The sequence below is a fragment of the Hydractinia symbiolongicarpus genome, chromosome 12 (genome assembly GCF_029227915.1).
Source record: "Hydractinia symbiolongicarpus strain clone_291-10 chromosome 12, HSymV2.1, whole genome shotgun sequence".
NCBI classification, from domain to species: domain Eukaryota; kingdom Metazoa; phylum Cnidaria; class Hydrozoa; order Anthoathecata; family Hydractiniidae; genus Hydractinia; species Hydractinia symbiolongicarpus.
The window spans coordinates 18,509,062-18,534,399 of record NC_079886.1 but is presented as its reverse complement, the minus strand read 5'-3'; the positions used below and the strand labels follow the sequence as shown (position 1 = coordinate 18,534,399).

Below are 25,338 nucleotides of genomic sequence, written 5' to 3'. Positions count from 1 at the left end.
TAAACATATACAAACCCTTGAAAATAAAATCTCCAAAAACTTAGGGATATTATATAAGGCAAGCGGTACTTAAAATTCCATTGCTTAAAGAAACTATATTTTTCTTTTATACACAGCTACTTAACATTATTGTAATATATCCTGGGCAAGTAACAATGTAAATAAATTTAAAAAGTTGTATAATAAACAAAAACATGCTTGTCGCATAATTTTTGGTTTAGACAGATATGCACCAACACAACACTTATTTCTTCAAATTGGGGCTTTGAACATTTATCAATTAAATATGCATCAAGTTTTACTTTTCATGTACAAGATGAAGCAAAACATAACACCAAAATTGTTTACTAACCAATTTAGTTTAATACAACATAAATATGATACTAGATTTTCAAAAAATAATTATCAAGTGCCAAAGATTTTATTAAAATCTTGCACGTTTTCAATTAAACATAGAGGACCATACCTATGGAATAAATTTTTATCTGATGATATTAAAAATGGAGCTAAACTGCAAGTTTTGCTCATGTTAATTGTGGTGACAGAATTACAGTTCTTCAGTATCGTGGTTAATATACATTAGGTTTACCTTAGTCATTGAACATGTCATGTAGAGCCTGACACAGTGGGGGTGGTTTCTACCTATAGACTTAATCTTAAAGATTGCCAGGGTTATTAGTCTCACTTGCCTGTAAAGGAACTGGACACTACCCAGGTCTTGATTATTAATGGTTGCATATAAGAACCCAACATCCCACACTGCACAAGTTTTTCAGATGTACCTTACAGCTTACAGTTACATTATCCTTCTATGTATATACTGGATTATATTGCACAAGGAGGCATTAGATAAAAAGCTTTGGATATTTCATCAGAAGAGACATTGCATGTAGCCAGGTCAGTTCTTTTCATATTATTTACTATCTATTAATGTTAAGAGAGTTAAGGCAATGTCACTTTTAAACTATAGAAGGCAAAGGGCATGTCTCTTGCAACTGTGGGCCCCAGCATAGGGTTAATAGCACACTTCTTTCTGAGAAATCTGGTTAGCAGAGAAGGTATTATGGAATAGAAAGCTTAGTTATCCAAATTAGTTATGCACTTCTAGTAGCCATTATGGATTTTATGCAAGTTCAATTTGAACCCAGTGGTTTTAATTCATCATCCTTTTACATTTGTTAATACTAAGTAATAGTAGTTAGGGGCTAAAAAGGCCAACATTGTGAGTCGTGGTAGGTAACAGATCCTTACTTAACAGGAAAACCTATCTGTTGTTGTGGCTCATTTTGCTTTATTTCTAGATTCACACACATATATATACATTCCCTCCTTTAAGTTGCCTAGCTTCCCTGTTTACATACCGTTGTTAACATCCTAAAACCTGTTCGAAATTCCTAGAACAACAGTATCAGAACGACTACACATAGCTGTTTTATTATGAATTCCTTTACCAGGTGGTAATGCAAATAAAAAAATTTCTATATGCGAAGCTCCAAATCTTATACATGTTTATTTTATGAGCATGACATTTATAAGCATCCCTAGGCTTAAATTTAGTCATTTTAAGCATATATAAGCGTTATGCAAAGCGAAGAAAACATTCTTTTTATGTTTTGTTTCGTTAGCAGTTTTTTCTTTATTCTTTATATCTGCATTAACCAGTATGTCTTAAGATTTAAATTGTAATTAATGATGCTGAACACAATTAGACTAATTTGGGCCTGATCATGTTTTTCATAAGCCTCTGTAAGCCCCATTTTAGCATTTCAATTGCTTATATAAAAATTTATAAAGATACTTGGGAAACATGTAAGAAACATTACCAGGCGGTCGATTCTCCGTATCCAAAAAGATAGGAATGATAAACTATACCTGATCAAAATTGCCAACTCATTTGTTCAATCACACAACAACTGGAAGCGAGTATTAGGAAAATTTACAAAGGACTGGCATTATCTTTTTTTTTTTTTTGCTTCCATGTTAATATTGCTTATTTTGAAAATATATCTTACATACAATATGGCGTTTCTATATATAATCCTGCATTGGTGAAGGCTTTCAAGCGCAATATTTCAGAATTTGAACTATGTTTTAGCCAATCTAGGGGGCCGAAAGTTTAAAATTTTTCTTAGCCTGTTGGCCTCAACCATGGTCGGCCTCCTTTAACACTGAAGAATTTAATAATTTAATTTAGCCGGGCCTGTTAAGGAACACAAAAGAGACAATTCTCACAAAAATGAAACTTCAAGCAAACAATCCTTTTAACTAAATATCAATCTGAGTATCTGCAAAAAAAAAAAAAAAAAAAAAAAGAAATCAAAGATGTTCCCATTATGATGGGTTCTTAAGTCGAAAAGCCTCTTAAAAAGGAGTTTAGCTCCCAAGATGATTTCATCTAAACACTTATTAGGGTAACATTAACAAACATCGATGCTGATTGCAATTTTGTGTCGGATTGGCTACTCTTGTGCCTAGGTACATGACTTTTTGTCAATTTAGAACAATTTATAACCTTATTGGCTGATCCCTAGATGCTGAGCGATTGGTGGTATAAAACTAGACCGGCTTTCCTTGTAATTTTTCTTCAAAATTAAGGAAATGCATATTAACTTTATCATGCTTTTGCTATGACTTTATAATAAATACAAATTCTGTTTTGCAATCATTACACAATTTTGTTACAATCATATAAATTAGATCACTGAGTGTTTGGAAATCAGGAAATAAAATTGTTAAAAAAGATTCTAGATGCAAAGTAAGTGAAGGTATAAATATGGTCAGGCTTTCCATTTACAGGAATTCTATTTTGGGAACACCCATAGTGACAAGAGGGTTCTTTAAAAGAAAAGGAAATGTATATTAAACATTTTATCATGTTGGCATTCCACCTTTGCTGTTACAAAAATTGTTAGATTAGGTCACTCTTGTGCTTTGACTGTGACGTTTATTGCATTATAAAAATAATAACTACTAATTTAATAAAATCTCACATTTTTTTAATTCATATACATGTTTTGAGCTACTCTTATGTCATCTTCAGTCTAAATATTTACATAAAGCTTGTAGTGTATATAAGTACAAGGATTAACAGAAGCTAAATTTACAAACAATTTTATGAAAGTATTGGTTTTTGTGCATACAAAGGGTTCTGCTGTCGATTGTCAACACCTTTATTTCCACTTCAGGAATTAGGTTTAAAATCTTTGAGTACCTCCCTTGTGTCAATGGTCAAATAAAAACCATGAGAGTTTGTCTTGCTAGAGTCCAATATGAGAGCGTTATTATGGTTATAACACAATGCCAAACATAAACTATGCATGTTACACGGTTTTTTTTATAAGAAACCAGTCTATAAGAAACCTTAGGCTTGGAAAGTCAAAAATTTCAAGAAACTTTTAAAAATTTGAGCAGGATGAGATAATCTTCAACATTAAGAAACTTATTTTCATATAACAGACAAAAGGGTGGACAGAATAAAAAGAGTTTCTCATAAAGTAGAATAAGAACACCAGTAATTAGCATGTACCTGACGCTCAGAACATGCCTGACGCTCAGGGCATCTCTAGTGCAGTTATCATGTGAATAAGAAACATGTGCCTGACGCTCAGAGCACGATGAAGCATCTGAAGATCAGGGCATCTCTCATACACCTGACGCTCAGGGTATGAATGAGAAACCAGTTATTATTGTGTTATCTATTTATCACAACTAGTTATTGAAATTTTAAACTCCAGGCTCAACCGACTGCTTAGCAGGAGGCTTGCGTAACATACATGTACTTTGCCTACCAATTACTCCAGCTCATCTATCTGAGATTTTGTTGTTTTAGAGGGATAGCCAATTTCCTAACTACGATAAAACTATGTTGCATTACTTAGTATCAGTGACATTTTCAGCCATTTTCAGTATCAGAGTACATCTCTCCTCCCAAACACAAATGGAATCCTCTCACACACTTATCACCACATGATTTTAGTTCGTAGGACAATAACATTCTTAACATTCATATCAAGTTAAAAAATTTCATTTGGAGTCTGTAAAATCTGGTTAACCAGGATGTGACTGTTATCGCAGATACATTCACTTAATTACAATGTTTTAGAAAACTGGTGTAATAATATTGCCAATGATTAATAAGATCACTAAGATGGAATGTGAGGCTTCTTTAGTGTGTTCAGTGTATTTTGTTGACATATTTAAATTGTCTTAATATTATTTAACGTTAACAGTTTCTTTATTCAAAATTATTTTTTTTATGACTGCATTGTGTAATATCAGCTGTGAGTGTTGGTGCAATAAAGTGTGGCAGTGTCAGTCAATTACATATGTGAATTTATTATTGTGTTATTACATTGCATCACGTCATATTGGATAATTATGCAATAGTGTGTTTCTTCTTATTGTTCCTTTTACAATATGGGGGAATTTGGGTGTGTTGGGCCTCCTTCGTCAGCCGTTTAGGCAAGTAATGTGTTGATAAAAGTCATTGTAGAATAAGAACACAAGTAATTAGCATGTGCCTGACGCTCAGGACATGTCGATGCGCCTGACGCTCAGGACATGTAGATGCGCCTGACGCTCAGGGCATCTCTAGTGTAGTCATCATGTGAATAAGAAACATGCGCCTGACGCTCAGGGCATAATGAAGCCCCTGACGCTCAGGGCATCTCTCATACACCTGACGCTCAGGGTATGAATAAAAACACCAGTAATTAGCATGTGCCTGACGCTCAGGACATGTCGATGCGCCTGACGCTCAGGGCATCTCTAGTGTAGTCATCATGTGAATAAGAAACATGCGCCTGACGCTCAGGGCATGATGAAGCCCCTGACGCTCAGGGCATCTCTCATACACCTGACGCTCAGGGTATGAATAAAAACACCAGTAATTAGCATGTGCCTGACGCTCAGGACATGTCGATGCGCCTGACGCTCAGGGCATCTCTAGTGTAGTCATCATGTGAATAAGAAACATGTGCCTGACGCTCAGGGCATGATGAAGCCCCTGACGCTCAGGGCATCTCTCATACACCTGACGCTCAGGGAATGGAAGAGAACACCATAATTAGCATGTGCCTGACGCTCAGGACATGTCGATGCATCTGACGCTCAGTGCATCTCATCCGTCTCATGCACCTGACGCTCAGGGCATGAAAACGCCTATAACGCATAACCTGACGCTCAGGTTATGCATTATATATTTGTGCATATGACGGAGCACGAAGGAGGCACCTTCATTCCTACCCATTCCCCAAAAAATTCCATAAATAGTCTACGCATACTGAATGTGTTGTATCTACTCATTCCAACAGAAATACATTGTTTCTATCAATTTGTGTTATTATTCTGGAACCCAAAGCAATTAACAAACTCAACTCTCAATATTTTCAAGAAAAATGTAAAAATTATTAACGACTGATCTTATACACATTTGTAACTCCCTCTTTCTTTTTGCTTAACAACGAGGCTTAGTGATAAGGCAATTTGTGCCTTCTTTTTGCTGCTGCCATTTTTGTATATATTACAAGATATTTTAACCTGTAACATTTATATAACGGCGAAATATACCTATAACCTACACTAGACTTGTATCTTGCCGTGCTTCACTAGTCTCAGTAGTAAAAAGGCGACAAAAATAGGAGCCGATTTTAAAGTTCTATCGGCCAAAGCCGTAGAACAATAACAACTTTGCGAACTGTCTCACATCATCATCAGGTCAACCTAATAACATACATAAATTACACTTAAATAAACTGTTAAAAACAAACTCTACATAATTATTCTATAGACCATTTAAAAGACTTAAAATTGTTATAAAATGTCCTCTTAAATGAAAGATAGTTTTTTATTGTTGAGTCTTCATTCTCCTCATCATAATCTCTTCTCGCAACGTTATTAAAAACATCAACTAAACATTAGCAGGTAAATACTTCGAACTCTCAGAGGATACGTCCAATTTAACGTGTTTAATCTGCCAGAACTAAGTGGTTGCTACAGATACAAAGTGTGGCTTTATAAAATATAGTAGTTATCATTACATGAACGAGCGAATTTACTTTTACGTTTCTAAGCCACAATTGTTATATTAAACGTGCAATTAGTCATAAATAATAAGACTGGGCGAGGCTTTAATAACAGCATAATTACATAGTCCGCACCAAGATACTATTGTCTAAAGATGAATTTTGCGTCACTGCGATCAAATCGGATGGTTGATTTGCTTTTGCATGCGCAATAAAAAAAAACACCGCTGGTTCAGAGATTTTTGTGTGATCCAGCGATAAAATGAAGCTCCCTCGCAAGGTTGAATGAATTTAACTTTGTGAAGAGTTTTTATATGTTAGCCAATCATATCACTTGAAAGTAAAATAGTTGTAACACCCTTTACATTGTTTGCGGCATTTAAAAACAGAATGGCATAGGACACAAGCGATAAAATCGATGTCCAGAGATCTCCGCCACATTTGGCGCTAGGGCGTAAAAATCTGCTCTACAGAAATCCTCGTAGTTTTCTATGAAGTTTTTTCTCTCTATATATATAAAGAGATTTGTTTTGAATCGGCATTTATATTTCTTTTCACATCTTTCTAACAATAAATTAGAACAGAAAAACAACAGTATTGGAGTAATTTGTTAGGAAAGAAAACCGTGAAGCTGGTCACTTTACAGTTGTCGATGTCCGTCTGTTCTTCTTCACACCAACATTTTCTTGATTATTTGCGCCGGTGAGGTACATAAAACGAAAATAAAGGATTCTTTTACATGCTCTTTCCTACATTTCTTTTGTTCTCATGGTTACCGCTATTCCCTTGGCTTTATACCTATTTCGTCTATTTTTAAGTATATTTTTTAATTACTTTTTGAAGTTTTACTATTTTACAACTTGTAAGCATTATTCCTGTTGCATGTTAACTATGGAAAAGTTAATTGCATGCAAACGAAAATTCTAACATGAAAATAAAGTAATTGACTGTGAGTAATTGCTGTGAACTGATTGGTTGATTTCAATCCTCTAATTATTTCATCAACTAACAAAGAGCTAAAATTACATTACAATCATGACATGATAATATCTATATTATACAATGACAATGACGAAACAGCTAGGTGGTATTATTTTTAAAATTAGATTTTTACGCAAGTTTTTTTATTATTATTTTGTGTAAAGTTTTGTAGGGGACGACTGAATGTGACTTGAAGTTTTGTGTATGGTTTTATGGATATATGAAGACATATATTACATCAGGATTTAATTCTTTTTTGCATTTTAGCTTATTTTGTAACTGTTGTATATTCTTGATGCGATGGAAAGTGTAGGTTATTGAAATTTTGTGACTATTTTTTTTTAGGTATTTGACCTTTTTATCAGTTTTTATGCAATTATTTTCTTAGTGAATAGATACAAAAATTTTAGTCAACAAAAAGTGGCTAAAGTGAAAATTAAGTCCGCAAAAAGTGACCAAATTTTGTCCAAGTGACTAGTATTTTTTGCGACTTTTTGTTTTTGCCGACTAATTTTTTTGCCGACTTTTTTTAACGATAAGGTAGTAGATTTAGTTTTTACATGTTACATAAGTTCATAAGTAGAGGCATCGAAAAAATAAACACACAAAAGTGCAAAAACAACGAGGTGTCCATCTACTGAAGTATAGGAATGGTACAGCTAAACCTAATTAAATCTTAAGTCCTTTTGTTTCAGAGGTTGCAAATATGTAAAAATACAGATTGTGAGCGTGCAAAATTCCTATTTTTGATGCTGTTTGTTTTTGGTGCATAATTTGATAAATTTTTTTACAAGGATTTGATAAGAAATATAGTGTATTCTTTCATGTAAAAAAAGAATGAATACGTGTGTAAAAGGGATCTTCAACAAAGCTTGGAATGTTCATGGTAAAGTAAGTTATTCCTGATCTGTTGACAAATAATTTTATTACTTGGTTTTTTGGTTTTCTTTTGTAAATGAAGCCACAGTATTAGTATATTGTAATAATAACAAAAAATCCCATGTACCAAATACTAACAACAAAAGCCTACATGCATAAATACCTGGAAAGTTCATTGTTTCTTAAGAATATTAATTTATATATAAAAAAAAATGATTTTGACGGGATTTAAGTTTGGCGGATTTAAGTCAAATTCGCTAATTTCGTCTAATCAGTCGAAATATCTTTCCGGGTGCGAAATCTCATTCTGGATATAAGTATTCAATGATTGTAACTTATTGCCACAGTGCACTTTTGCAAAATATAATACTCAAAGTGATTTGAAAAGACATATGTGTTTTTTATACAGGTTTTCGCTGTGAGATTCTCACATATCTCGATTACAAACATCGAAGACGAGGTCGTACCAGTAAACAGCCACAACGAGTGGGACCCTTTGGAAGAGATCATAGTTGGAAGAGTGGAGAACGCTTGCGTTCCGTCACTAACTGCTGAAGTAAAAGCAGTTATTCATCCGGAAGAATGGCCTTTTTTCAAGAAACAAGCGGGAAGTTATTTTCCGGCTAATTTTTTTAAAGCGGCATCCGCTGAGATTGAAACATTTTGTGATGTATTGCAACAAGAAGGGGTGGTTGTTAAACGACCTGACATAATGGACCACAAAAGGGTACGTACTGTAGTCGATGCGTACCATTTGTTCGCATAATATATTTCCAATGCTATTCTAAAAAAGACGAACTACATGTAAAACGTGGCATACTGTGTTAACACAATCCACGTGTGACCTTGCGGTGGAGGGTTGACATTTGATGTGGCCTGTCATAGACAGTTGTCTACTTAAGTCGTGTTTGTGGTTTCTCTACTTTAGCACCTCAGATTGTATATTTAAATTTATTGGGGCTTTTTTTGCATGACCCTTAACCCCACGGAAGGAAAAATCGTTTCTGTGTGCGGCAATACAGTGCTACCCTATTGGACCTTATTTTTTAAAAACGATGCAAATATTCTCCTAAAATTATTGGGGGCTGTTGCTAGGGGTCTGATGTGTGTAGTGGCTATCCTGGATAAATTAATTGTAATATGTACATTCTGAATTTAATGCTGTTTTAAACCGTTAAAGCAATTATTGATTCCGATTAAATTTATTTCTGGATTTTATGCCAAACTTCTTCTATGTGGTTTAACTTTTAGATTCTTTCTAAAGTCTTAAAAAGGAAAATGTCGGGCAAAACAGGCAAACCCTTTTTGCTTTTTTAGGAGTACACTACACCTGATTTTACATCACGTGGTATGTATGCAGCAATGCCACGTGACATCCTATTAGTTCTTGGAGATGAAATAATCGAAGCTCCAATGGCTTGGAGAAGTCGATTTTTCGAATATCAACCTTACAGGACATTGATAAAAGAATATTTTAGAAAAGGTGCTAAATGGACAACATCGCCGAAACCACTGATGTCAGATGAACTGTATGATATGGTAAGGAGAAATCATTTTGTTCAATTTTGCTTATTAATGTCAATTTATAGACTTTTTTACTGATAGTGCTACCATTTTTAAATTTATAATTTCGCAAAGCAGTATGGGAAAATCAGGGTATCTTAAATCAAAACAAACCTTGAACGAAGGTAGTCGCTTTTCATGTGTACTGTTGTTTTGTGGTTTTTGTTGAAGAATATTTATCGTTATGGGAATTAATGATCGTTGTGATATGGAAGCATGTAACAATGCTCGTAAATATCCAGAAAAATATGTCATTAAGCCGCCACATCACTGCATTTAATGGGAGTTTGGAGGTACGTTTTTACACTTGTAGAAACCCTAAGTTGTATACTAAGTGGGGTGCGCTTGTAACAGAAATTATTTTGTGTTTAAAAAAAATCATGTGATCTGTTCAAATCATTTTGAATATGGAAAACCAACAGATACAAGCCCATTACCCACATTGTATTTAAATGGTTATGGTACAGATGAAAACTCAAAAAAGAGAAAAGCACCAAAAGAACAAATGTTAAACATTCAAAAAATGTTGCAGCACAATACCAAACATATACAGCACCTACAAATGCCAAAACACGCTAAAAAAAACTTATATTTTGTACAAAATCGTGGTCAATCTCTTACGTATCTCCTGCTTATGCTGGATCTAGCACAGATCGTTTGATTACTGAAGATACAAAATTTGAAGCTTTAAAATTTCATCCTAGTTTTATGGTTCTGTTTGATAAAGGCTTCAATGTTCAAGATCTGTTTTTTCCCCACCAAGTTACATGTTTTCTGCCTCCTTTTGTTTGCCAAAAAAGAAAGTTTACAAGATCAGAAGTTTGTCATGCTCAAAGAGTAGCACGCGCAAGAATACATATTAAAAGGGTTAATGGACGGTTGAAAGAATTCTGATTATTGGAAAACATATTACCAATATCAATGATCGACATGTGTGATCACATTTGGACAATTGCTGCAACTATTGTTAATATGCAACCCCCATTAACAAAGTAGTTCTGGCCCCCAATTGATTGCAATGACATAAGGCTTCTTGAGATATTATCAACAAAAAGGTTTTTTTTAAAGCCATAAATTTATAAAAATTGTTAATTTTGATCATGTTTTTTACAAGCATATAGCATGAAACTTTTGCAGCCATTTTAATTTCGCGATTTTATAGGTTTTTTTGAAAATTTAGTTTAGAACCATTTTACATAGGTGTGATAGTTGTCGTTGGAAAAGATCGTGAACAGTACTTTCTTGTTTTCACAATATTTCAAATTAATTTCAAATTTAATTATTCTCCTCTTATATAACGTTGGTGATAGTTTTCGTCGTAAAAACATAAGCATGTACATATACCAAAAGCAATGTTTTTTACAAATGTGTGGCTTTAAAAAAGCCGTTTAATTATGGGTGTTGTTATCAAATAAACAACAAAATCTGTGTATGGAGAACCAGTAACAAACATTTGATACAGTACTTAAATGTAATATTGATTTGTAAGCTTTAAACTGTATACACCAGATTTTAATTCTAAACATGCATCTTTCTGTTTCACATACTCTTCAATAGTTTTGTCCCGATGAGTAAACGGACACTTAATTTCCGGCTTGCTAGATTCACAGCAGGATCATTGCACCAGTCCATCTACACTAGCACGAAGTATATGTTTCTCCTGATGGATCTTAATTCCAAATTCTGTGCATGTAAATTTTTTGTAAAGTTTGCGGTTTGGGCTATGTATCTTTTACGAGCATATTGCTCATGCTCAGTTCCCCAAAACAAAGCCCACGAATCGGTTTATTATAACCCAAAAGTTTAGCAATCAAATTATCAGCAGATGATTGTGATGGGTTTTTATTTTTTGACAGGGAAATAACACTGTGTGAAACAGATGCTTTGATCATACCATGGCGGTAACTGAACCAGTGCTAATTACTTGCTTTATCCTTAGTCAAATCTTCAATAATGTTAATATGATTCTCTGTCCTGTTTTCTGCAAGTTTAGAAAAAAATTCAGATGGCGATGATGATTGTTTGTAGATGTCTTCCAAAGTTCCACATTTAATATATTTTCTGGTACAGAGTTGTAGCTGTAGTCATTTCCAAGGTGAACATTCTTTCGAATACATAAAATGAATCCTGTCCATCAGTAGCTGATGTTAATTGAACCTAATTAATATTATTAGCTGTACGTTGATGCACAGCAGGAGGATATAACGAAGTTCGTGGTACTTTGGCAGATGCTCGGGATGTGATCTTCTAAAAGATATTAACGACATTTTTGCAGGAAGATGAACTTTTTGTCGACCTTTAACCACTGTTTTGTTCCAAACTTGAGTTTTGGACGTACATGTTTTATTTAAACCCAATGCAATCTGATGAACAACAAAATGGAGCAATGCGAAAACATATTCGCAGCTTTGACTGCATCCAGAAGCGCAACCATATTCACCAGTTAAAACTTCATGGTTATCAATGTTCATACACACCCAGGTTTTATAAGGAGTTTCATTAATCTCTGTTTGTGGTATAAGTAACATCTCCACGAACAAAACAATAACGCAGACATTGAGATATGTTATTGAACTCGACATTTTTGTCCAGCATTCATTAAATTCTCTCCTTCATTTAAAGCTTTGACAGCCAGACTTTATTGCGCATAATCCAGAAGGCATTTGTTTGTGATATCAGGATAGTACACATATTCAGTCATCAATCCAGTGGTTATCTGTTCTAAAAAGGATATTTTGATACATGCGACAATTAATTTAAACACACGACGGTTTTAAATGTCTTTTTGTTTTCTTTCCAACGATGAAGATACAGGGAGATTAAGCAATTCTCCTTTACGCATTTTCTTAATTAAATCAACTTTAAGTAGCCCCTACCTAACAAATAACTCCTTAAGTTTTCAACACTCCGCTTGTTTAATTCTTCTTGTGAATACACCATTGTTAGACAGTTTCTTACCAATCTTTACAGTAAGTAACCTTCGCCGAAACTACATAAGATACCCTGATTTCCCCATACTGCATTGCGCAATCATAAATTTAAAAATGGTAACACTATCAGTAAAAAGGCCTATTTACACCAACCCAATATTCACAAGGCAAAAGTGTGAAAAAGGTATCACCCCTTCGAGTCGTTGGTAGACAAATTCAAAGTAACAATTAATGGTTGATGAGTTTGTAAAATAATATAATCTTGCACATAGCTTCCTTGTTTTAAACGATCATATTTTTCACGCAATAAAATTCGAGCTAAATAAGTATCTTAAACGAAACGCTTACTTTTCACACGATGATTCATTTTAAAAATAACGGAAGATGAGGACTACTGTTTGTTTACCAATCAAAAATCACCTCCATCGAAATATTAGTGAGGGTTGCTGTGTCTGAGGTTGTTCTTCAGGTCAGAAATAAGCAAAAGAAATGAGTGCCAAAAAATTCAAAACAAGTAGATACGAAATGTGTAAATAAAATAGGCTTCCTGTTTCCGGAAACAAAAGAAACATTGAATTCACACTTTGGTCTGTAAAGTATGGCTCTGTGAATTATTCCCTGCAGTGATTTGAACAATATTATTGTAGCGAATAGATAAATCGAAAGGTGAATGGTTAAACAAGGTTCAACTACATAGCTTGATTGACAACTTTTGAGACATATTTTGCTTGCACATTACGCGAAAAACTAAGTCAGATATTCCTTCAACATCTAAGCTTTATATATCTTTTACCATATGTCAATTTTAGGAATTTCTTACTGACGATGTTGAGAAAAGAAAAAAATTGGACGCGGAAGGACGGTTTGTAACAACTGAGTTCGAACCTTGCTTTGATGCTGCAGAAGTTATGCGAGCAGGAAAAGATTTATTTATCCGAAGAAGTGAGGTAATCATATTGTTTCTTGTTTAATTGTAAAAAGTAAAAAAAAAATTTAGTTGTAAAAAATATGAACAACATTAATATATTATTGGCAATGATACTCTCTCTCATTGGTAATGATCACTGTTGCGTTGGTACTGATCACTCGCCCACTGGTATGACAGCTTCTTTATGTGTGTAATAAACACTCTTGCATTGTGAATGAGCATTCTTTCTTAGTTATTGATAAGGGTAACTTCTGTATTGGTAACAATCCCTCTTTTGTTAAAAATTATTCGAGTTACAAGAAAGTACTAAATTCTTGTTATTGAAAAAATATGACAATTTTTTAACCCTTATTAACGAAAAACACGTAGAAACACGATTAAAAATCGATTCAAAAAACCCATAAATTGGAACCATGAACTCTTCAGAAGTAAGTTGTAATGAAATATGCTCCGAAGTACCCAATGGTACTACAAAACAAGAAATATTTAGGTCTTGTCCTCAGCCATTAAAAGCCACTTAAATTTTGTAGAGTAAATTTTGTTTTTGTCAAAGATTTATCGAAAACGGGCTGGATGGTGTTTTTTAACAAGACTTCTGTTAACATTTTATTCACTACCAATTGCAATGGTAAAGTGACGGTACGGTGTCGCCCTGGTTCACATTAAGAATTTGAGGGACGTTTTTTTAACACAATTTAAGATACATTTGTGTCAATTTATTGTGCATACGATTGCACTATAGAAGCGAGCTGTAAAAACCACTACTATAAGATAGAGTAGTTAGAATAGAAGTATTTTCAGTCAATAGTGAATATATAACTGTGATCAAAGTGAAAAGAAATATGTTTTAAATATTGATAAAAAAAAGAATATCCGAGTGCCTGAACTTTCTCAAATATAAATTTGCAATGGTTGTGTGTTCATGTGCGCAGTTTTCTTGTTACATAAAATTCTGAACCGTTTGAATTTAGGTCACTAATTATAGGGGTATCGAGTGGCTCAAACGTCATTTGGATGGCAGGTACAATGTCCATGTTTTATCTTTCTCCGAACCATTCCCTATGCACATGGATGCAACATTAAATTTTGTTGGCGAAGGTTTAGCGTTGAAAAATCCTAGTTACAAATTTTATCAACAAGAGATGTTTGAGAAAGCTGGATGGAAAATTATTGATGCACCAGAACCTGTCATCCCAGATTCATATCCGTTATGGTATTCGTCAAAGTGGTTGCTGAATATGAATGTCTTAATGCTCGATGAAAAAAGAGTTGTCATTGATGCTGATGAAATTCCCACCCAAAAGGTAATTCTTCGTTTTTAATGCATTTTGTTTAATAGGCAAAGATGGATTAGATTATTACACATTTCTTACATATGTTGCTAATTAAGGTTCTACTCAATAAGGTCTTATTGCCATTGTACATCGGTTTCTTATCAGCAAAACTTGACAGTATAAAAGTTTTCAAAAAGCAAGTAAATTGCTAAAAGGTACAGCTCTTTTGCAAACAATCAAAGTTTCTTTTCCCTAAATTTTCCGGAAATTATTATTGTGGATGACATGAGATATGTAGGAAACAGAAAGAACCAATGTTCCCAGATTCAGAGACTGTTTTCATAAGAAGCTGAATAGCCAAGGTAGGACGATACCCGGACCGCGCTTTCAGTACAGAGTTTAAGAACTAAAATGACAAATTTTTTGTGATTTTACCCAAAAATAATATGTTCGAAAAACTCTGGACTGAATTGGGTTAAGGAAAGAAGATTTTGTTGCGTAAATTTTTTTTCGCCGTTTTCTGAAAATTTGCAAAAGCGTATTCCCGCAAAACGTTTCAATTACAAAGGGTCCCAAAAAGAACAAAAAGAGACCCAGAAACAACATCCGTCTTCTCGAAACTAAGATCTTCTAAAACAAAATAGTTATATTTAAAAAATGTAAAGGTTTAAGTGAGAATAGGACCGCAAAACTAAAAACTTTGTTTTTTTTATGGGTTTGCATTTGGGGTAATCAACTCACAAAAAGTGTCGTTCACCTTATTGTTTCGACGCAACTTGGAAAGTACAAAATACTAAGCGAACGAGCTTATCCGCTATAGCACAAAAAGCTCGAGAGTTTTTCTTGAGAAAATCTCTAATTAAATGGCGCAGCTTATCACCCTAAACCGCTCAACCTGCCACTAAACGCAGTGTCACCCACCTAGTATTATTAACATGAGATCTAAAAATAACCCCTTTAATAATAGCTGTATTCGTCTGTCTCTTTGTGCGCGAGAGAAACGTTGTGCTACCGAATTACGAGATAAGCGAAATATGAAGAATAGGCGAACCTGTGAGTTTTCCACGGGTGTCTGACAAGTCTGTATAATACTAGCCGTATACGTCTGGTCAGCCACGCAAAATGGTATAACATGTAGCGATACACACACAATGCCGTATAAGAAAAACAGGCGAAAAAACCCGTGGATTTTTCCACGTGCCACCGACATAAATATTTACCATTTCTAAGGAAAATCTTTTTACCCTATATTTCACTTTCATTTTTTTCCATCATTTTTATGTAATGAAACTATCACAAGTTGTTCAAGAATGACAAAAATTAAATTTCCAAACTGCCTATTTAGATCTCATCAATGATTGTTTACTTTGTTAAGGATAACAAATCAAGTCATTTAAGTTGAGAGAGTTGCCAGCAGTAAAAAAATACTGCATGCATAAACTAAATAATGATTTTGCACATATGGGTTCGCATTGTAAATACATCTTTAAAAAAATCGCGAATTTCTCTCCCTAAGAAAATATCTGACAATAAAACATACTCCTTTTAAGGATCATTACACTTTGTATGCTTTTCTTTTTCAGGTATTTGAATCTCTCGGCATCAAATGTATTAAAGTGTCGATCAAAAATGCAAATGCAATTGGTGGTGGTTTTCATTGCTGGACATGTGACATCCGAAGAAGGGGAGAACTGAAAAGTTATTTTTAGTTTAAAAATTTACGAACTGAATCTCAAGTAATCCCAAGTAATCAAAAAAATACTAATCTTTCAGTAGGTTTAAGGGCAACAAAAACAGTTGTTTTTTTTAAGCCTGATCTGGACTTGTTGAAAGAGTACCCTACATGGGCATGCGCTTTTTACAGAATTATCCCGAAATTTTTCATGGACTAGAAAGAATTCCAAAATGTGAATTTTTCAAAAAAAAAAAAAAAATCCCAGCCAATACAAAAAAAAAGCGAGAAAAACATCACGTGTATAAACATTAGATGAAATTGTGGAAAGCATTGCATTCAAAATGGCGGCTTATATGAACTGCTTTACTGAGACAGAGAAAGCAGCCATATTTGTTTACGCTACAACCATAACTTTGCCGCCAATAATTAGATTTGAGATTAAAATTTTCCTAGCCTGGAGATATTTCAACAAGTCCAGATGAGCCTTTCAGGTATGATTCCACGCGTATTAACTTAACACCCTCCAGAGATAAAGAAATGTATGCTCTAGCGCAGTCGCGTGCGCGCAAAGAAGTGACGTCACAGCAAGTCCCCGATGAGCAAGATAGCACGTCCTACAGTGATGTCACAGCAAATCTGGTACCATCCATCACCATGCTAAAGCTTAAGCTCGATTCCCACTGTGGTTTAAGTGTGTTTTAAGTATGTTTCAAATAAGATTTTGAAGTTAAAACATAATGGAAACGTGTTCACGTTTTAAAATTTTCGGCATAAAACCTATTTAAACCACAGATAAAATAAAACCTTAGATCAAAAAATTTTGATATTATGGTTTAAAGTTCAAAAGCGCCGACAAATGCCGAAGGGGGTTTTCAACGATTTTAGGACACATTTTGCGCATTTTCACGTTAATGCAGGAAAGAGAATTAAAAATGGCGGGAAAAAAACTAAGTTTGGTACAAGAAAAGAATCTTAGCGTACTTATTCGCCAATATCCAGTGATTTTTGATAAATCACACAAAGTCTACCAAGAAAAAAACGCGACATGTTTTTGCTTTTAAAACACAGTGGGAATGCTCAGGGCTTATTTTAATTTTTAAAACACATTTAAACCTTTTAGGTTTTATATTTAAACCCAAATTAAACCACAGTGGTAACCAAGCTTTAGCCATACCTAGCAGGGTAAAGTCCCTATCATACAGCAATGAGTAGGGGAGAATTCCCCGAGGGAAATAACCGCGTTAGTATTGACCGTTTTGAAATCTTCCAACAATGTTAAATTATACAATAAAGAGAATGGAAGTAAAAACTGTTAAACAATTACGTGATATTACAAAAACTCGTGGACTCGTGGTATTATAGATTACGTAAGGCTCAATTGATTCAACTACACAAGAACGATATTGCAAGCCAGAAAAATGGATCAAGGTGGTTGGTTCAAGACACAGGAAATGTGTAACAGGGCTGTTAAAATGTACCCCCGTATGTTCAGGCAGGTGCCGGATCAATTTAAAACACAAGGACATGTGGGATAAGGCTGTTGAAATGTACCCCCATATGCTAGAGCATGTACCGGATCGTTTTAAAACGCAAGGAATGTGCAACAGGGCCGTTGGAAAGAATCCCAACATGTTGAGGTACGTACCAGATCAATTCAAGAAGAAGGATATGTGCAACCGGGACCAGGGACATATTGAAAAATGTAAAAATTGGGGCCGAGTGGCGAAAAGCATACCATCAAAGGAAAGCCGAAAAGGCTAGCTTCAAGGAGGAGTTGGTTCCAATAACATGGCATCCAGATAGGGTCATCGATTGGTGCTTTTCGGAGGATGAAAAGGCAGACCTTGAAAAGTTGTATGGGTTGGCTTAGGCCAAGGTTAACTTGCAGCACATTGTTGCAAGATAATACTACCAATAAAGATGAGTCTCAAGACCCAAAACATATGCAACAAAGCCGTTGAAAAAGAGCCATGGTTATTCAGGCATGTGCCGGATCAATTCAAGACGCGGGATATGTGTAACAAAGTTGTTGAAAAAGATTTCTGGTTGCTCAAATATGTTCTGGACCGGTTCAAGACGCAGAACATGTGTAATGAGGTTGTTGAAAGGTCTCCCCTTGCGGTCAGGCTTATACCGGATAGGTTCAAAACGCAGAACATGTCGAATAAAGCTGTTGAAAAGTATCCCCCGGTGCTCGAATATGCTTAACGACATATATATAATAAATGTGTATCAACTGCCAATAAAGTTTGAAAAGTTAAATCTTTATGACCTTCCTTACTGCCGTTGATCTATCCCTACCACTTGTAACCCTGGCATGCGTACAAGAGGAGGAGAGGAAGAAGTATAACAAGCAGAGAATTCAAGACTTGTGGGAACGTCTTGATGACGTAGAGGATGATCGTCCTTGTAACTGTGATAAATAAACTGAAAGAATGTCACGACTGTGAACGTATGTTGGATGCATACGACAGATGTACCTGTGGTCGGAGATTCGTTGTAAGCGGTAAGATGCTTTGCTGGTACTGCTACAATGAATATATCACATATAATGGGGGTGGTTGCGTATGTACAGTGAGATGCAATCCTCTGACGTCGTTCGAAATATACAATAAAGAAAATGCTACGATTTGAAAACGAACCTGTCAATCCAAAACCATTCTACAACTTTGCAACTACCTTTACAGATATTAACGATATCAATTTAGACTACCTGACGGTATCGGATCCCATAACCGCCAATGGGGGTAAGGATCAAAGGTACATTATAGGATATCATACACAAGACCTCGTGGTAACTCTAAGCGTGAAGACACCGAAAATCTGGTCCGCACATGGGGTGACCCGGTACAACGCCAAGGCAGTACCGAAAATGAGTCTAGATTTTGAAGAGTACCCTGATTGGGTTGCGAAATATCGACAAGTATGGCAAAAAATAGAAGAGTTGATATTTGAGCAATTGACGACAGAGCCCGTGAAAAAGGACCACTATGTGAACGCTAAGCTTAAGTATTACAAGGATGCAATCACAACTAAATTCTATGGTATGCCGGTACCCTACGATGAACCCTGCCAGGTCAGTGCCATCCTAGCTTTTTCATCGGTATACGTTCAAGGCAAAAACCACTACTCCCAGGTACATAACACGGAATCCCGATACAAATACTTCAAAAAGGAATGGTTGTTAAGTGAGGATTAAAAAACCATATATTTTATAGGCCATACAAGACCTATAAAATATATAAAATTAAGGGCAGTATTAAGTATTATTCTGCAAGTAGCCTGATACCCTCGTGTTTCCTGGATTTGACATGGAGCCTTTTTGAAGCGTTCCGGAGACGGTCTTGACCTATTCCGGCTGCAATCGCAAGTCCCCCATGGCACATGCAAAAGGGACTCCCAAACCCTAAGCCATGGCCCCAATGCCAAGCCCGGACGTTATTACCCCAACGCCAAGCAAACCATGGTCGCAGAAGTGTACCCATGTGTTATGCATTTTAATTTTTTTTTCTAACCTATTCCGCTCCTTTATTTCCTCAATCTTTTTAAGATCTGTCCTTCATCCTCGGCGCCTTGCGCGGGTGCACTGGGCAAACTCGGATATAGTTTGCTAATATCGCTCATTTATTATTCTATGAGAATGCACTTCGTAAGGCTGGTGAACGTCAGATTTTTTTGATGGTGGAAGACGTCTGTTAAAAGGATTTCCAGACGGTCCGTGAAGCCCTTCAGTAGGAAGTACGTTGATGTATTAAAACTCCAGGTTAACATATCTCCCAAAGTGTTTAGCTGCTTGGTGAGAAGTAAAGCGAGAATTTTGGACTTTTTACCATCCAATAGGCAGTCATCTTCATCAAGCTGGGGACAAACGAGTCTTAACTTATGGTAAATATCAGTCATATAGTACCCATCATAGTCGCCCTTCATATAATACTTTTTTGCGGGGTCGTAGAGGAGCTCTAACAGCTCTTGTAATTGCCGATTCATCACAACCGAGTATCCCTCATTAACGCGGAGCCTGCAGTAGGCACTTTTAAGTACGAAAAGTTTAATCTTATCCTGTGCCTGGCTATTCACAATACTCGCAATATCCTCTATTCTGTATGGACCGCTGATGATCTCGATTCGAGTCACCCTCTGGGCAGGCCCCCACCTTACGTATGGTAAACTCTGTATTGCCATACAAATTTAACCATCCGGGTCGAATGCTGATGGATTTCAGGGCAATTCTCGTATCTTGTCTGAGGTAGTCCTCAAAGGTGGTAGGTTTCTCGATATCTTAAGAAAGGTTGAACATATACAATACCACCCCAAGGCAAAGTACAAAAGTAACAGGTTTTGAACAATACAAAAACCCATACTCGAGCTCTGGGTATGCGCAGGTATGCTGTGAATATGGTGCAGGCCCTAACGCTTTGTATAAGTTCAGGGTCGTCATGTCATCACTCACAAACGGTAGATGGTGGCCGCAAGTCCATGGCGATTGGGCAAAATTTGTCATGGCTACAGGTCAGGGTTTGACATCTGAAGGGTTGATCAAGTTGAGTTAGAGTATTCGCGTCTACGTGGTCCTATTGCTAGGGTCCCAGGCAGGTGCCAAAGCACCCCTTCTAGGGACCGGTACGGACAACTACACAGCAAGGCAAATTCTGGTACAGAAATTTGAGGCTAATGTAGAACGTCAGGAAAATGTAAGTCGGGATATTACGGAGTTTCATAAAGTACTGCAGTATGCAAGGACGCCGGTAAATTTCGCCGTCATGCATAGTGTGTATATGTTGCCATCCGATATGAACCTACGAATAGGAAAAATCGTAGGGTATAACAACAATATTTTGATTGCACCCGCCAATGCAATGATCGGTATACCGCTTGACCTGAATAACAAGGCTATATGCAGCATGTCCAAACATTTGTACCCGGCGGGTACAGATCACTGGATACTGCCAAAACACCCAAACATACCCCAAGGCATAACGCACCCCCTATACCTCCACAGCATACAACACCTGCTATACATACTCATGATTTTCCTATACAGGCCATGCCATCTGTACCTTCTAGGCCTATTACATAACCCCCAATACCCAAACAATCCCAACATGAGGATATTAAGGCCTCATTAATCACTGTAGGGGTCGGCCTCATCTTGGCCTATATTTGGTTAAAAAACAAATAAGCCTTATTTCACATATAGCACAACAAACCCAACAGCGGCGGCGGCCGCCATGTACAGATGCTTATCTGCATATTGAACAATGGTTGATGCTATCTTCAGAAAGAATGAGAATAACGACCGATGATCCCGGGTAACGCAACACCCGCCTTGCCCGCCAGATATTTAAGGAAATTTCCGAGCCTCTCAAGTTGCTTCTGCACAAACCCTTTCTCACCACCCCCCTGCAGCACCTGCTGCTGCATCACCCCCTCCTGTAACGGCAAGGACAATGTTGGAAACCAGCAGACCCACAGCGGAGACTATGCTAGCTATGGTAATGGCCTGCTCCCGGAGTGTTTTAAGTTCCTCCAGTAAAGGCATATCATCCCCAGCGATTTTCATCAACTCAGACTTAATATTTCTCACATGTTTAAAAAACTTTGAGGAAAGTAGACCATGCCTACCCAGTGCAGCCTTCTTATCCCTCTCACATTTATCAATCTCCTTCTCCAGTTGGCAATCTTCTGAAGCCTTCGGACCCCGGCCTTCTGCTTCTTGAGTTCTTTCAATTTACCCCCTTTTGTATTCATTTTGCTGTCATATTCTACGAGTTTATCCTTCACCTCCTTGTTATTCTTCTGAGAGGTCTCAATTTCAAGTTTTAATGATCTCATATCAATCTCCTCATCATGGTCGATGCCAGCAAACGAGGTATCTACAAAACCATCGTCATACGCAAACTTTTGAATACCTTCAATTGTTTTCTTTTCCATAGCCTCACCCCCCATCAAAGGGACCTTCTCCTCATCCTTATTTACAAGCACAATAACATCCCGAATAATATTTTGGGCCTCTGCCCTGCAACAGCAGCATCGGGGTTTACGGCAGCCGATGTTGCGTATAAAGTTAGCAATATCAGATTGGAGTTCGACAAAGTCACTCATGAAGGTCTCGCGAGCGCCATGATGTCAAGATATGCAAGACTCGCTTTGCCCTATGAAAGGGTGCTTAAAATGAAAGTAGTTCCAATGAAAAAATCCAATACTAGTTATAACCTCCAGATTGAAGCCCCCGCAAGTCCTTCAAAGGTGTGTTACTACTCTTCATAGACCCCGGGAAAGTGAAGGCTTATGCGGGCGTCAATGAAACTTTTTACAACCCCAAGATAGAGAAGATATCCATTACAGTCGAGGGTGAACCTAACAAGCTCTACTCTCATGTCATGCTTCCAAAGGATCATTTGGAACAAGTCGTGAGCCTCTTTGGCAGCCACGACTCTAATGTCACGGTCGGTTTTTTAATGAAAGGTATGCCCTATTTGTGGACTTTCGGGCATCCCCCGACAATATTTTGCATGGATCTGGGAGATGCCTACAACGTCTAAGTGATGGCATCACCTTGTACATTACCAAAAAGGCCGACGGAACCGGTGAATGTAAGTGTTACATATGCCTGTTACAGGACGCGCAAATGAATATCCTGGAAAGTAGGCTCAATCGTGTTGAGTACTGAAATAAAGAGACATGGCGACAAAACCTGTGATAGTGGCTGTGGCGGCCATAAACGTCCTTGCATTCAGCGGAACCAACTTCCTATTTTGCAAACTTTCCGGACACGAAGAAGCCGAGAGAAAACGCCAAGATGAAACGTTGAAAAGCTTAATGCGGCTCAGGCGGAGTGGATCAGAAAGAGGCAGGCCAAGCTCGATTGGTTCGGTGAACAGCGGGATATGCAGATCAAGTCGGGCAAGAGTCTTCGTGAACTCGATGGTACTATGTATCAGTACTATATTGCCTCGGAGAACTGCAATTTAAAGATTTCTACACCACTTCAAAAACCCAACAAGATGGGGAACTCACGTTCGTTCTTGGCTCCTTATCCCTGCTAGGCTTCGTGGCTTGCAAGTATCTGTAAAACGTTTTTAACATGTATAAATAAATAACATGTCAAAAGCATCACATATCGTTAAGGAGGAGGAAGCAGAAAAATTAAGCAATATCTATCATACCCAGAACATCTCTGGACAGGCCGCAGGGGCTATAAAATTGCTTGCAAAGGAGAGTGACCTATCCAAAACGCTAGTAACTTATTGGCTGAGTAGACAGCTGCTCTGGCTACGACACATTCGAGGTCCTAAAAAGATTGATTACCCCCATGTTACCATTGCGACACCGAATGAGTTACACCAATTCGATCTACTATACATGCCACATGGCAAGCTATATGGTAGCACCTACAAGTATCCTGAGGGGTATTGATGTAGCCTCACGTAACAAAATGGCAAGACCCTAAGAACGAAGTGGAGAGACTCTTCAAGCCTCAAGATGCCCAAGAGCTGGTGGCTTCTGATGAGACCAGCAGTATATGGGTGAAGCAAGTATACGCTATTTTCAAAAGCCTTAACAATACCAAGACTACCATGATAAACATGATGCCTAACAAGGCGATCAAACTCGATGAGATACCACTCGCAAAAAGCGAAGAATATCCCGAAGAGAGACCCCTACCCGAGGATGGGCTATACTTGTACCTCCTACAACCCGGAGAGGAACATGGTGATGCAAGACGACGGGTCACTGACACCTTTTGGAGCAAGAAAACCTATAGGTTGGACCGTATAGCCTTGCCTTCTCAGGGCTATCCCCGATAAGTTCGGTGTACCGGGGTATGATGTTATACGTGAGCAGGTCATACAGGATCAGATAATTCCCATCCTGCTGAACGCCTCCAATTTCTTTGTCAATGACAAAAGGAAACAACTCGTGTTCAACGTCTTCGATATCATTATTAACAGCCCGCCTTTTCTTGGCTTTATCAAGGCAGGCCAGGTCTTGGTTCTACTATTACCCCTTATTTTGAACCTATGGAACGGTATATCTCTCTGCACGTTCTACAGCAAACACATCCATTTACTATGGCGTCCTGTGCCCGCTATAATGCAATAGCCACGTCGGCAAGCGTCAGCGTGTTAAACGTTTCATCATATCTGAATCATACCCTGCTATTTACATGCCTCTCGAAGTTTTCCCACGTGTTACCACTTATTAAATTGGGCTTCAATATGATCCTGTAGGAGAATTATTAATTCATACAACGGTTGCATATAATTACGACGTTTGGCATGAACCCTTTAAATTCTCCCGAGATCAAAGCAGGGAATGCATGTTTTTGTCAGACCTTTGCCCTTTGACTTGAACATATTTAATTGGATTTTGAACACACAAGACATTTTTTCTCTTCCATATTTTCTATATTTTCGGGAGATATAGAAACCATAGCATGCAGTATATTTCGGAGCTATTAAAGACTTTTTGTACCCCCCCCCCCCCCCCTGCTTGATCGCATATTCGTCGAATAAGAACGCGGCCGTCATGTAGCCGGCTAGTTTCAAACTGTCCTTCATATCTATCTTAACACTCAGCCTGTAAACCCCCAGGGCCTTTTTTTCACCCATAGCAATCAAAATTGTGTATGAGACGAGTCTGACAGACTCCCACAAAGCATCAATAATCATGGTTTCCTTTGGACTCATATTTTTATCATGTTTACTTGCCATTTATTAGGTGTTATTTTTAGCAAAAAAAACATTGCATCTTGAAGATGTCAATCTGAGGCGGGGTTTCGCCCTGTTTGCCCGCCGGTGTGGTGTTTTGGGCGTCATTCCCAGCCCTGCCAAAATTATACCAGACCCCGACACCTATGGCAAGCACGGCTATCGTTCCTACCCCATAGATGTGGACACTGTCCATCGATCGTACGGCACTGGTCCCAGAAGAGATTTTGACTGCAGGCTCTACAATACCCTTTTGTTGTTTCATTTCTTCCTTCCTCTTCTTCATCAGTGCCGCTAACTTGTGTCCTTGCTCAATCCTTCCCGGATACTTTGGCGGCTTTGTAATGAATCTCTCCTCTTGGTTTTGTTCCTCT

At 37.1% G+C, this 25,338-nt stretch overlaps 1 protein-coding gene across 1 annotated transcript; it reads left to right on the top strand.

Moving 5' to 3' along the window:
* The first annotated feature begins 7,686 nt into the window (after nucleotides 1–7,686).
* Nucleotides 7,687–16,515, top strand: LOC130621503 (glycine amidinotransferase, mitochondrial-like). The gene is made up of 6 exons (XM_057436803.1): nucleotides 7,687–7,895; nucleotides 8,293–8,610; nucleotides 9,201–9,422; nucleotides 13,186–13,323; nucleotides 14,276–14,608; nucleotides 16,162–16,515. The coding sequence occupies exons 1-6, from the start codon at nucleotides 7,842–7,844 to the stop codon at nucleotides 16,285–16,287; spliced, it is 1,191 nt and encodes a 396-aa protein (XP_057292786.1). The 5' UTR covers nucleotides 7,687–7,841; the 3' UTR covers nucleotides 16,288–16,515.
* Nucleotides 16,516–25,338: the final 8,823 nt, after the last annotated feature.

What these genes read in the sequence shown, in the direction of transcription:
- LOC130621503 (XM_057436803.1), top strand. Translation starts at nt 7,842, where the DNA reads ATGAATACGTGTGTAAAAGGGATCTTCAACAAAGCTTGGAATGTTCAT. An exon ending in ACATAATGGACCACAAAAGG is followed by an intron (nt 8,611 to 9,200) that starts GTACGTACTGTA and finishes TTGCTTTTTTAG; the next exon opens with GAGTACACTACACCTGATTT. An exon ending in ATGAAATTCCCACCCAAAAG is followed by an intron (nt 14,609 to 16,161) that starts GTAATTCTTCGT and finishes TTTCTTTTTCAG; the next exon opens with GTATTTGAATCTCTCGGCAT.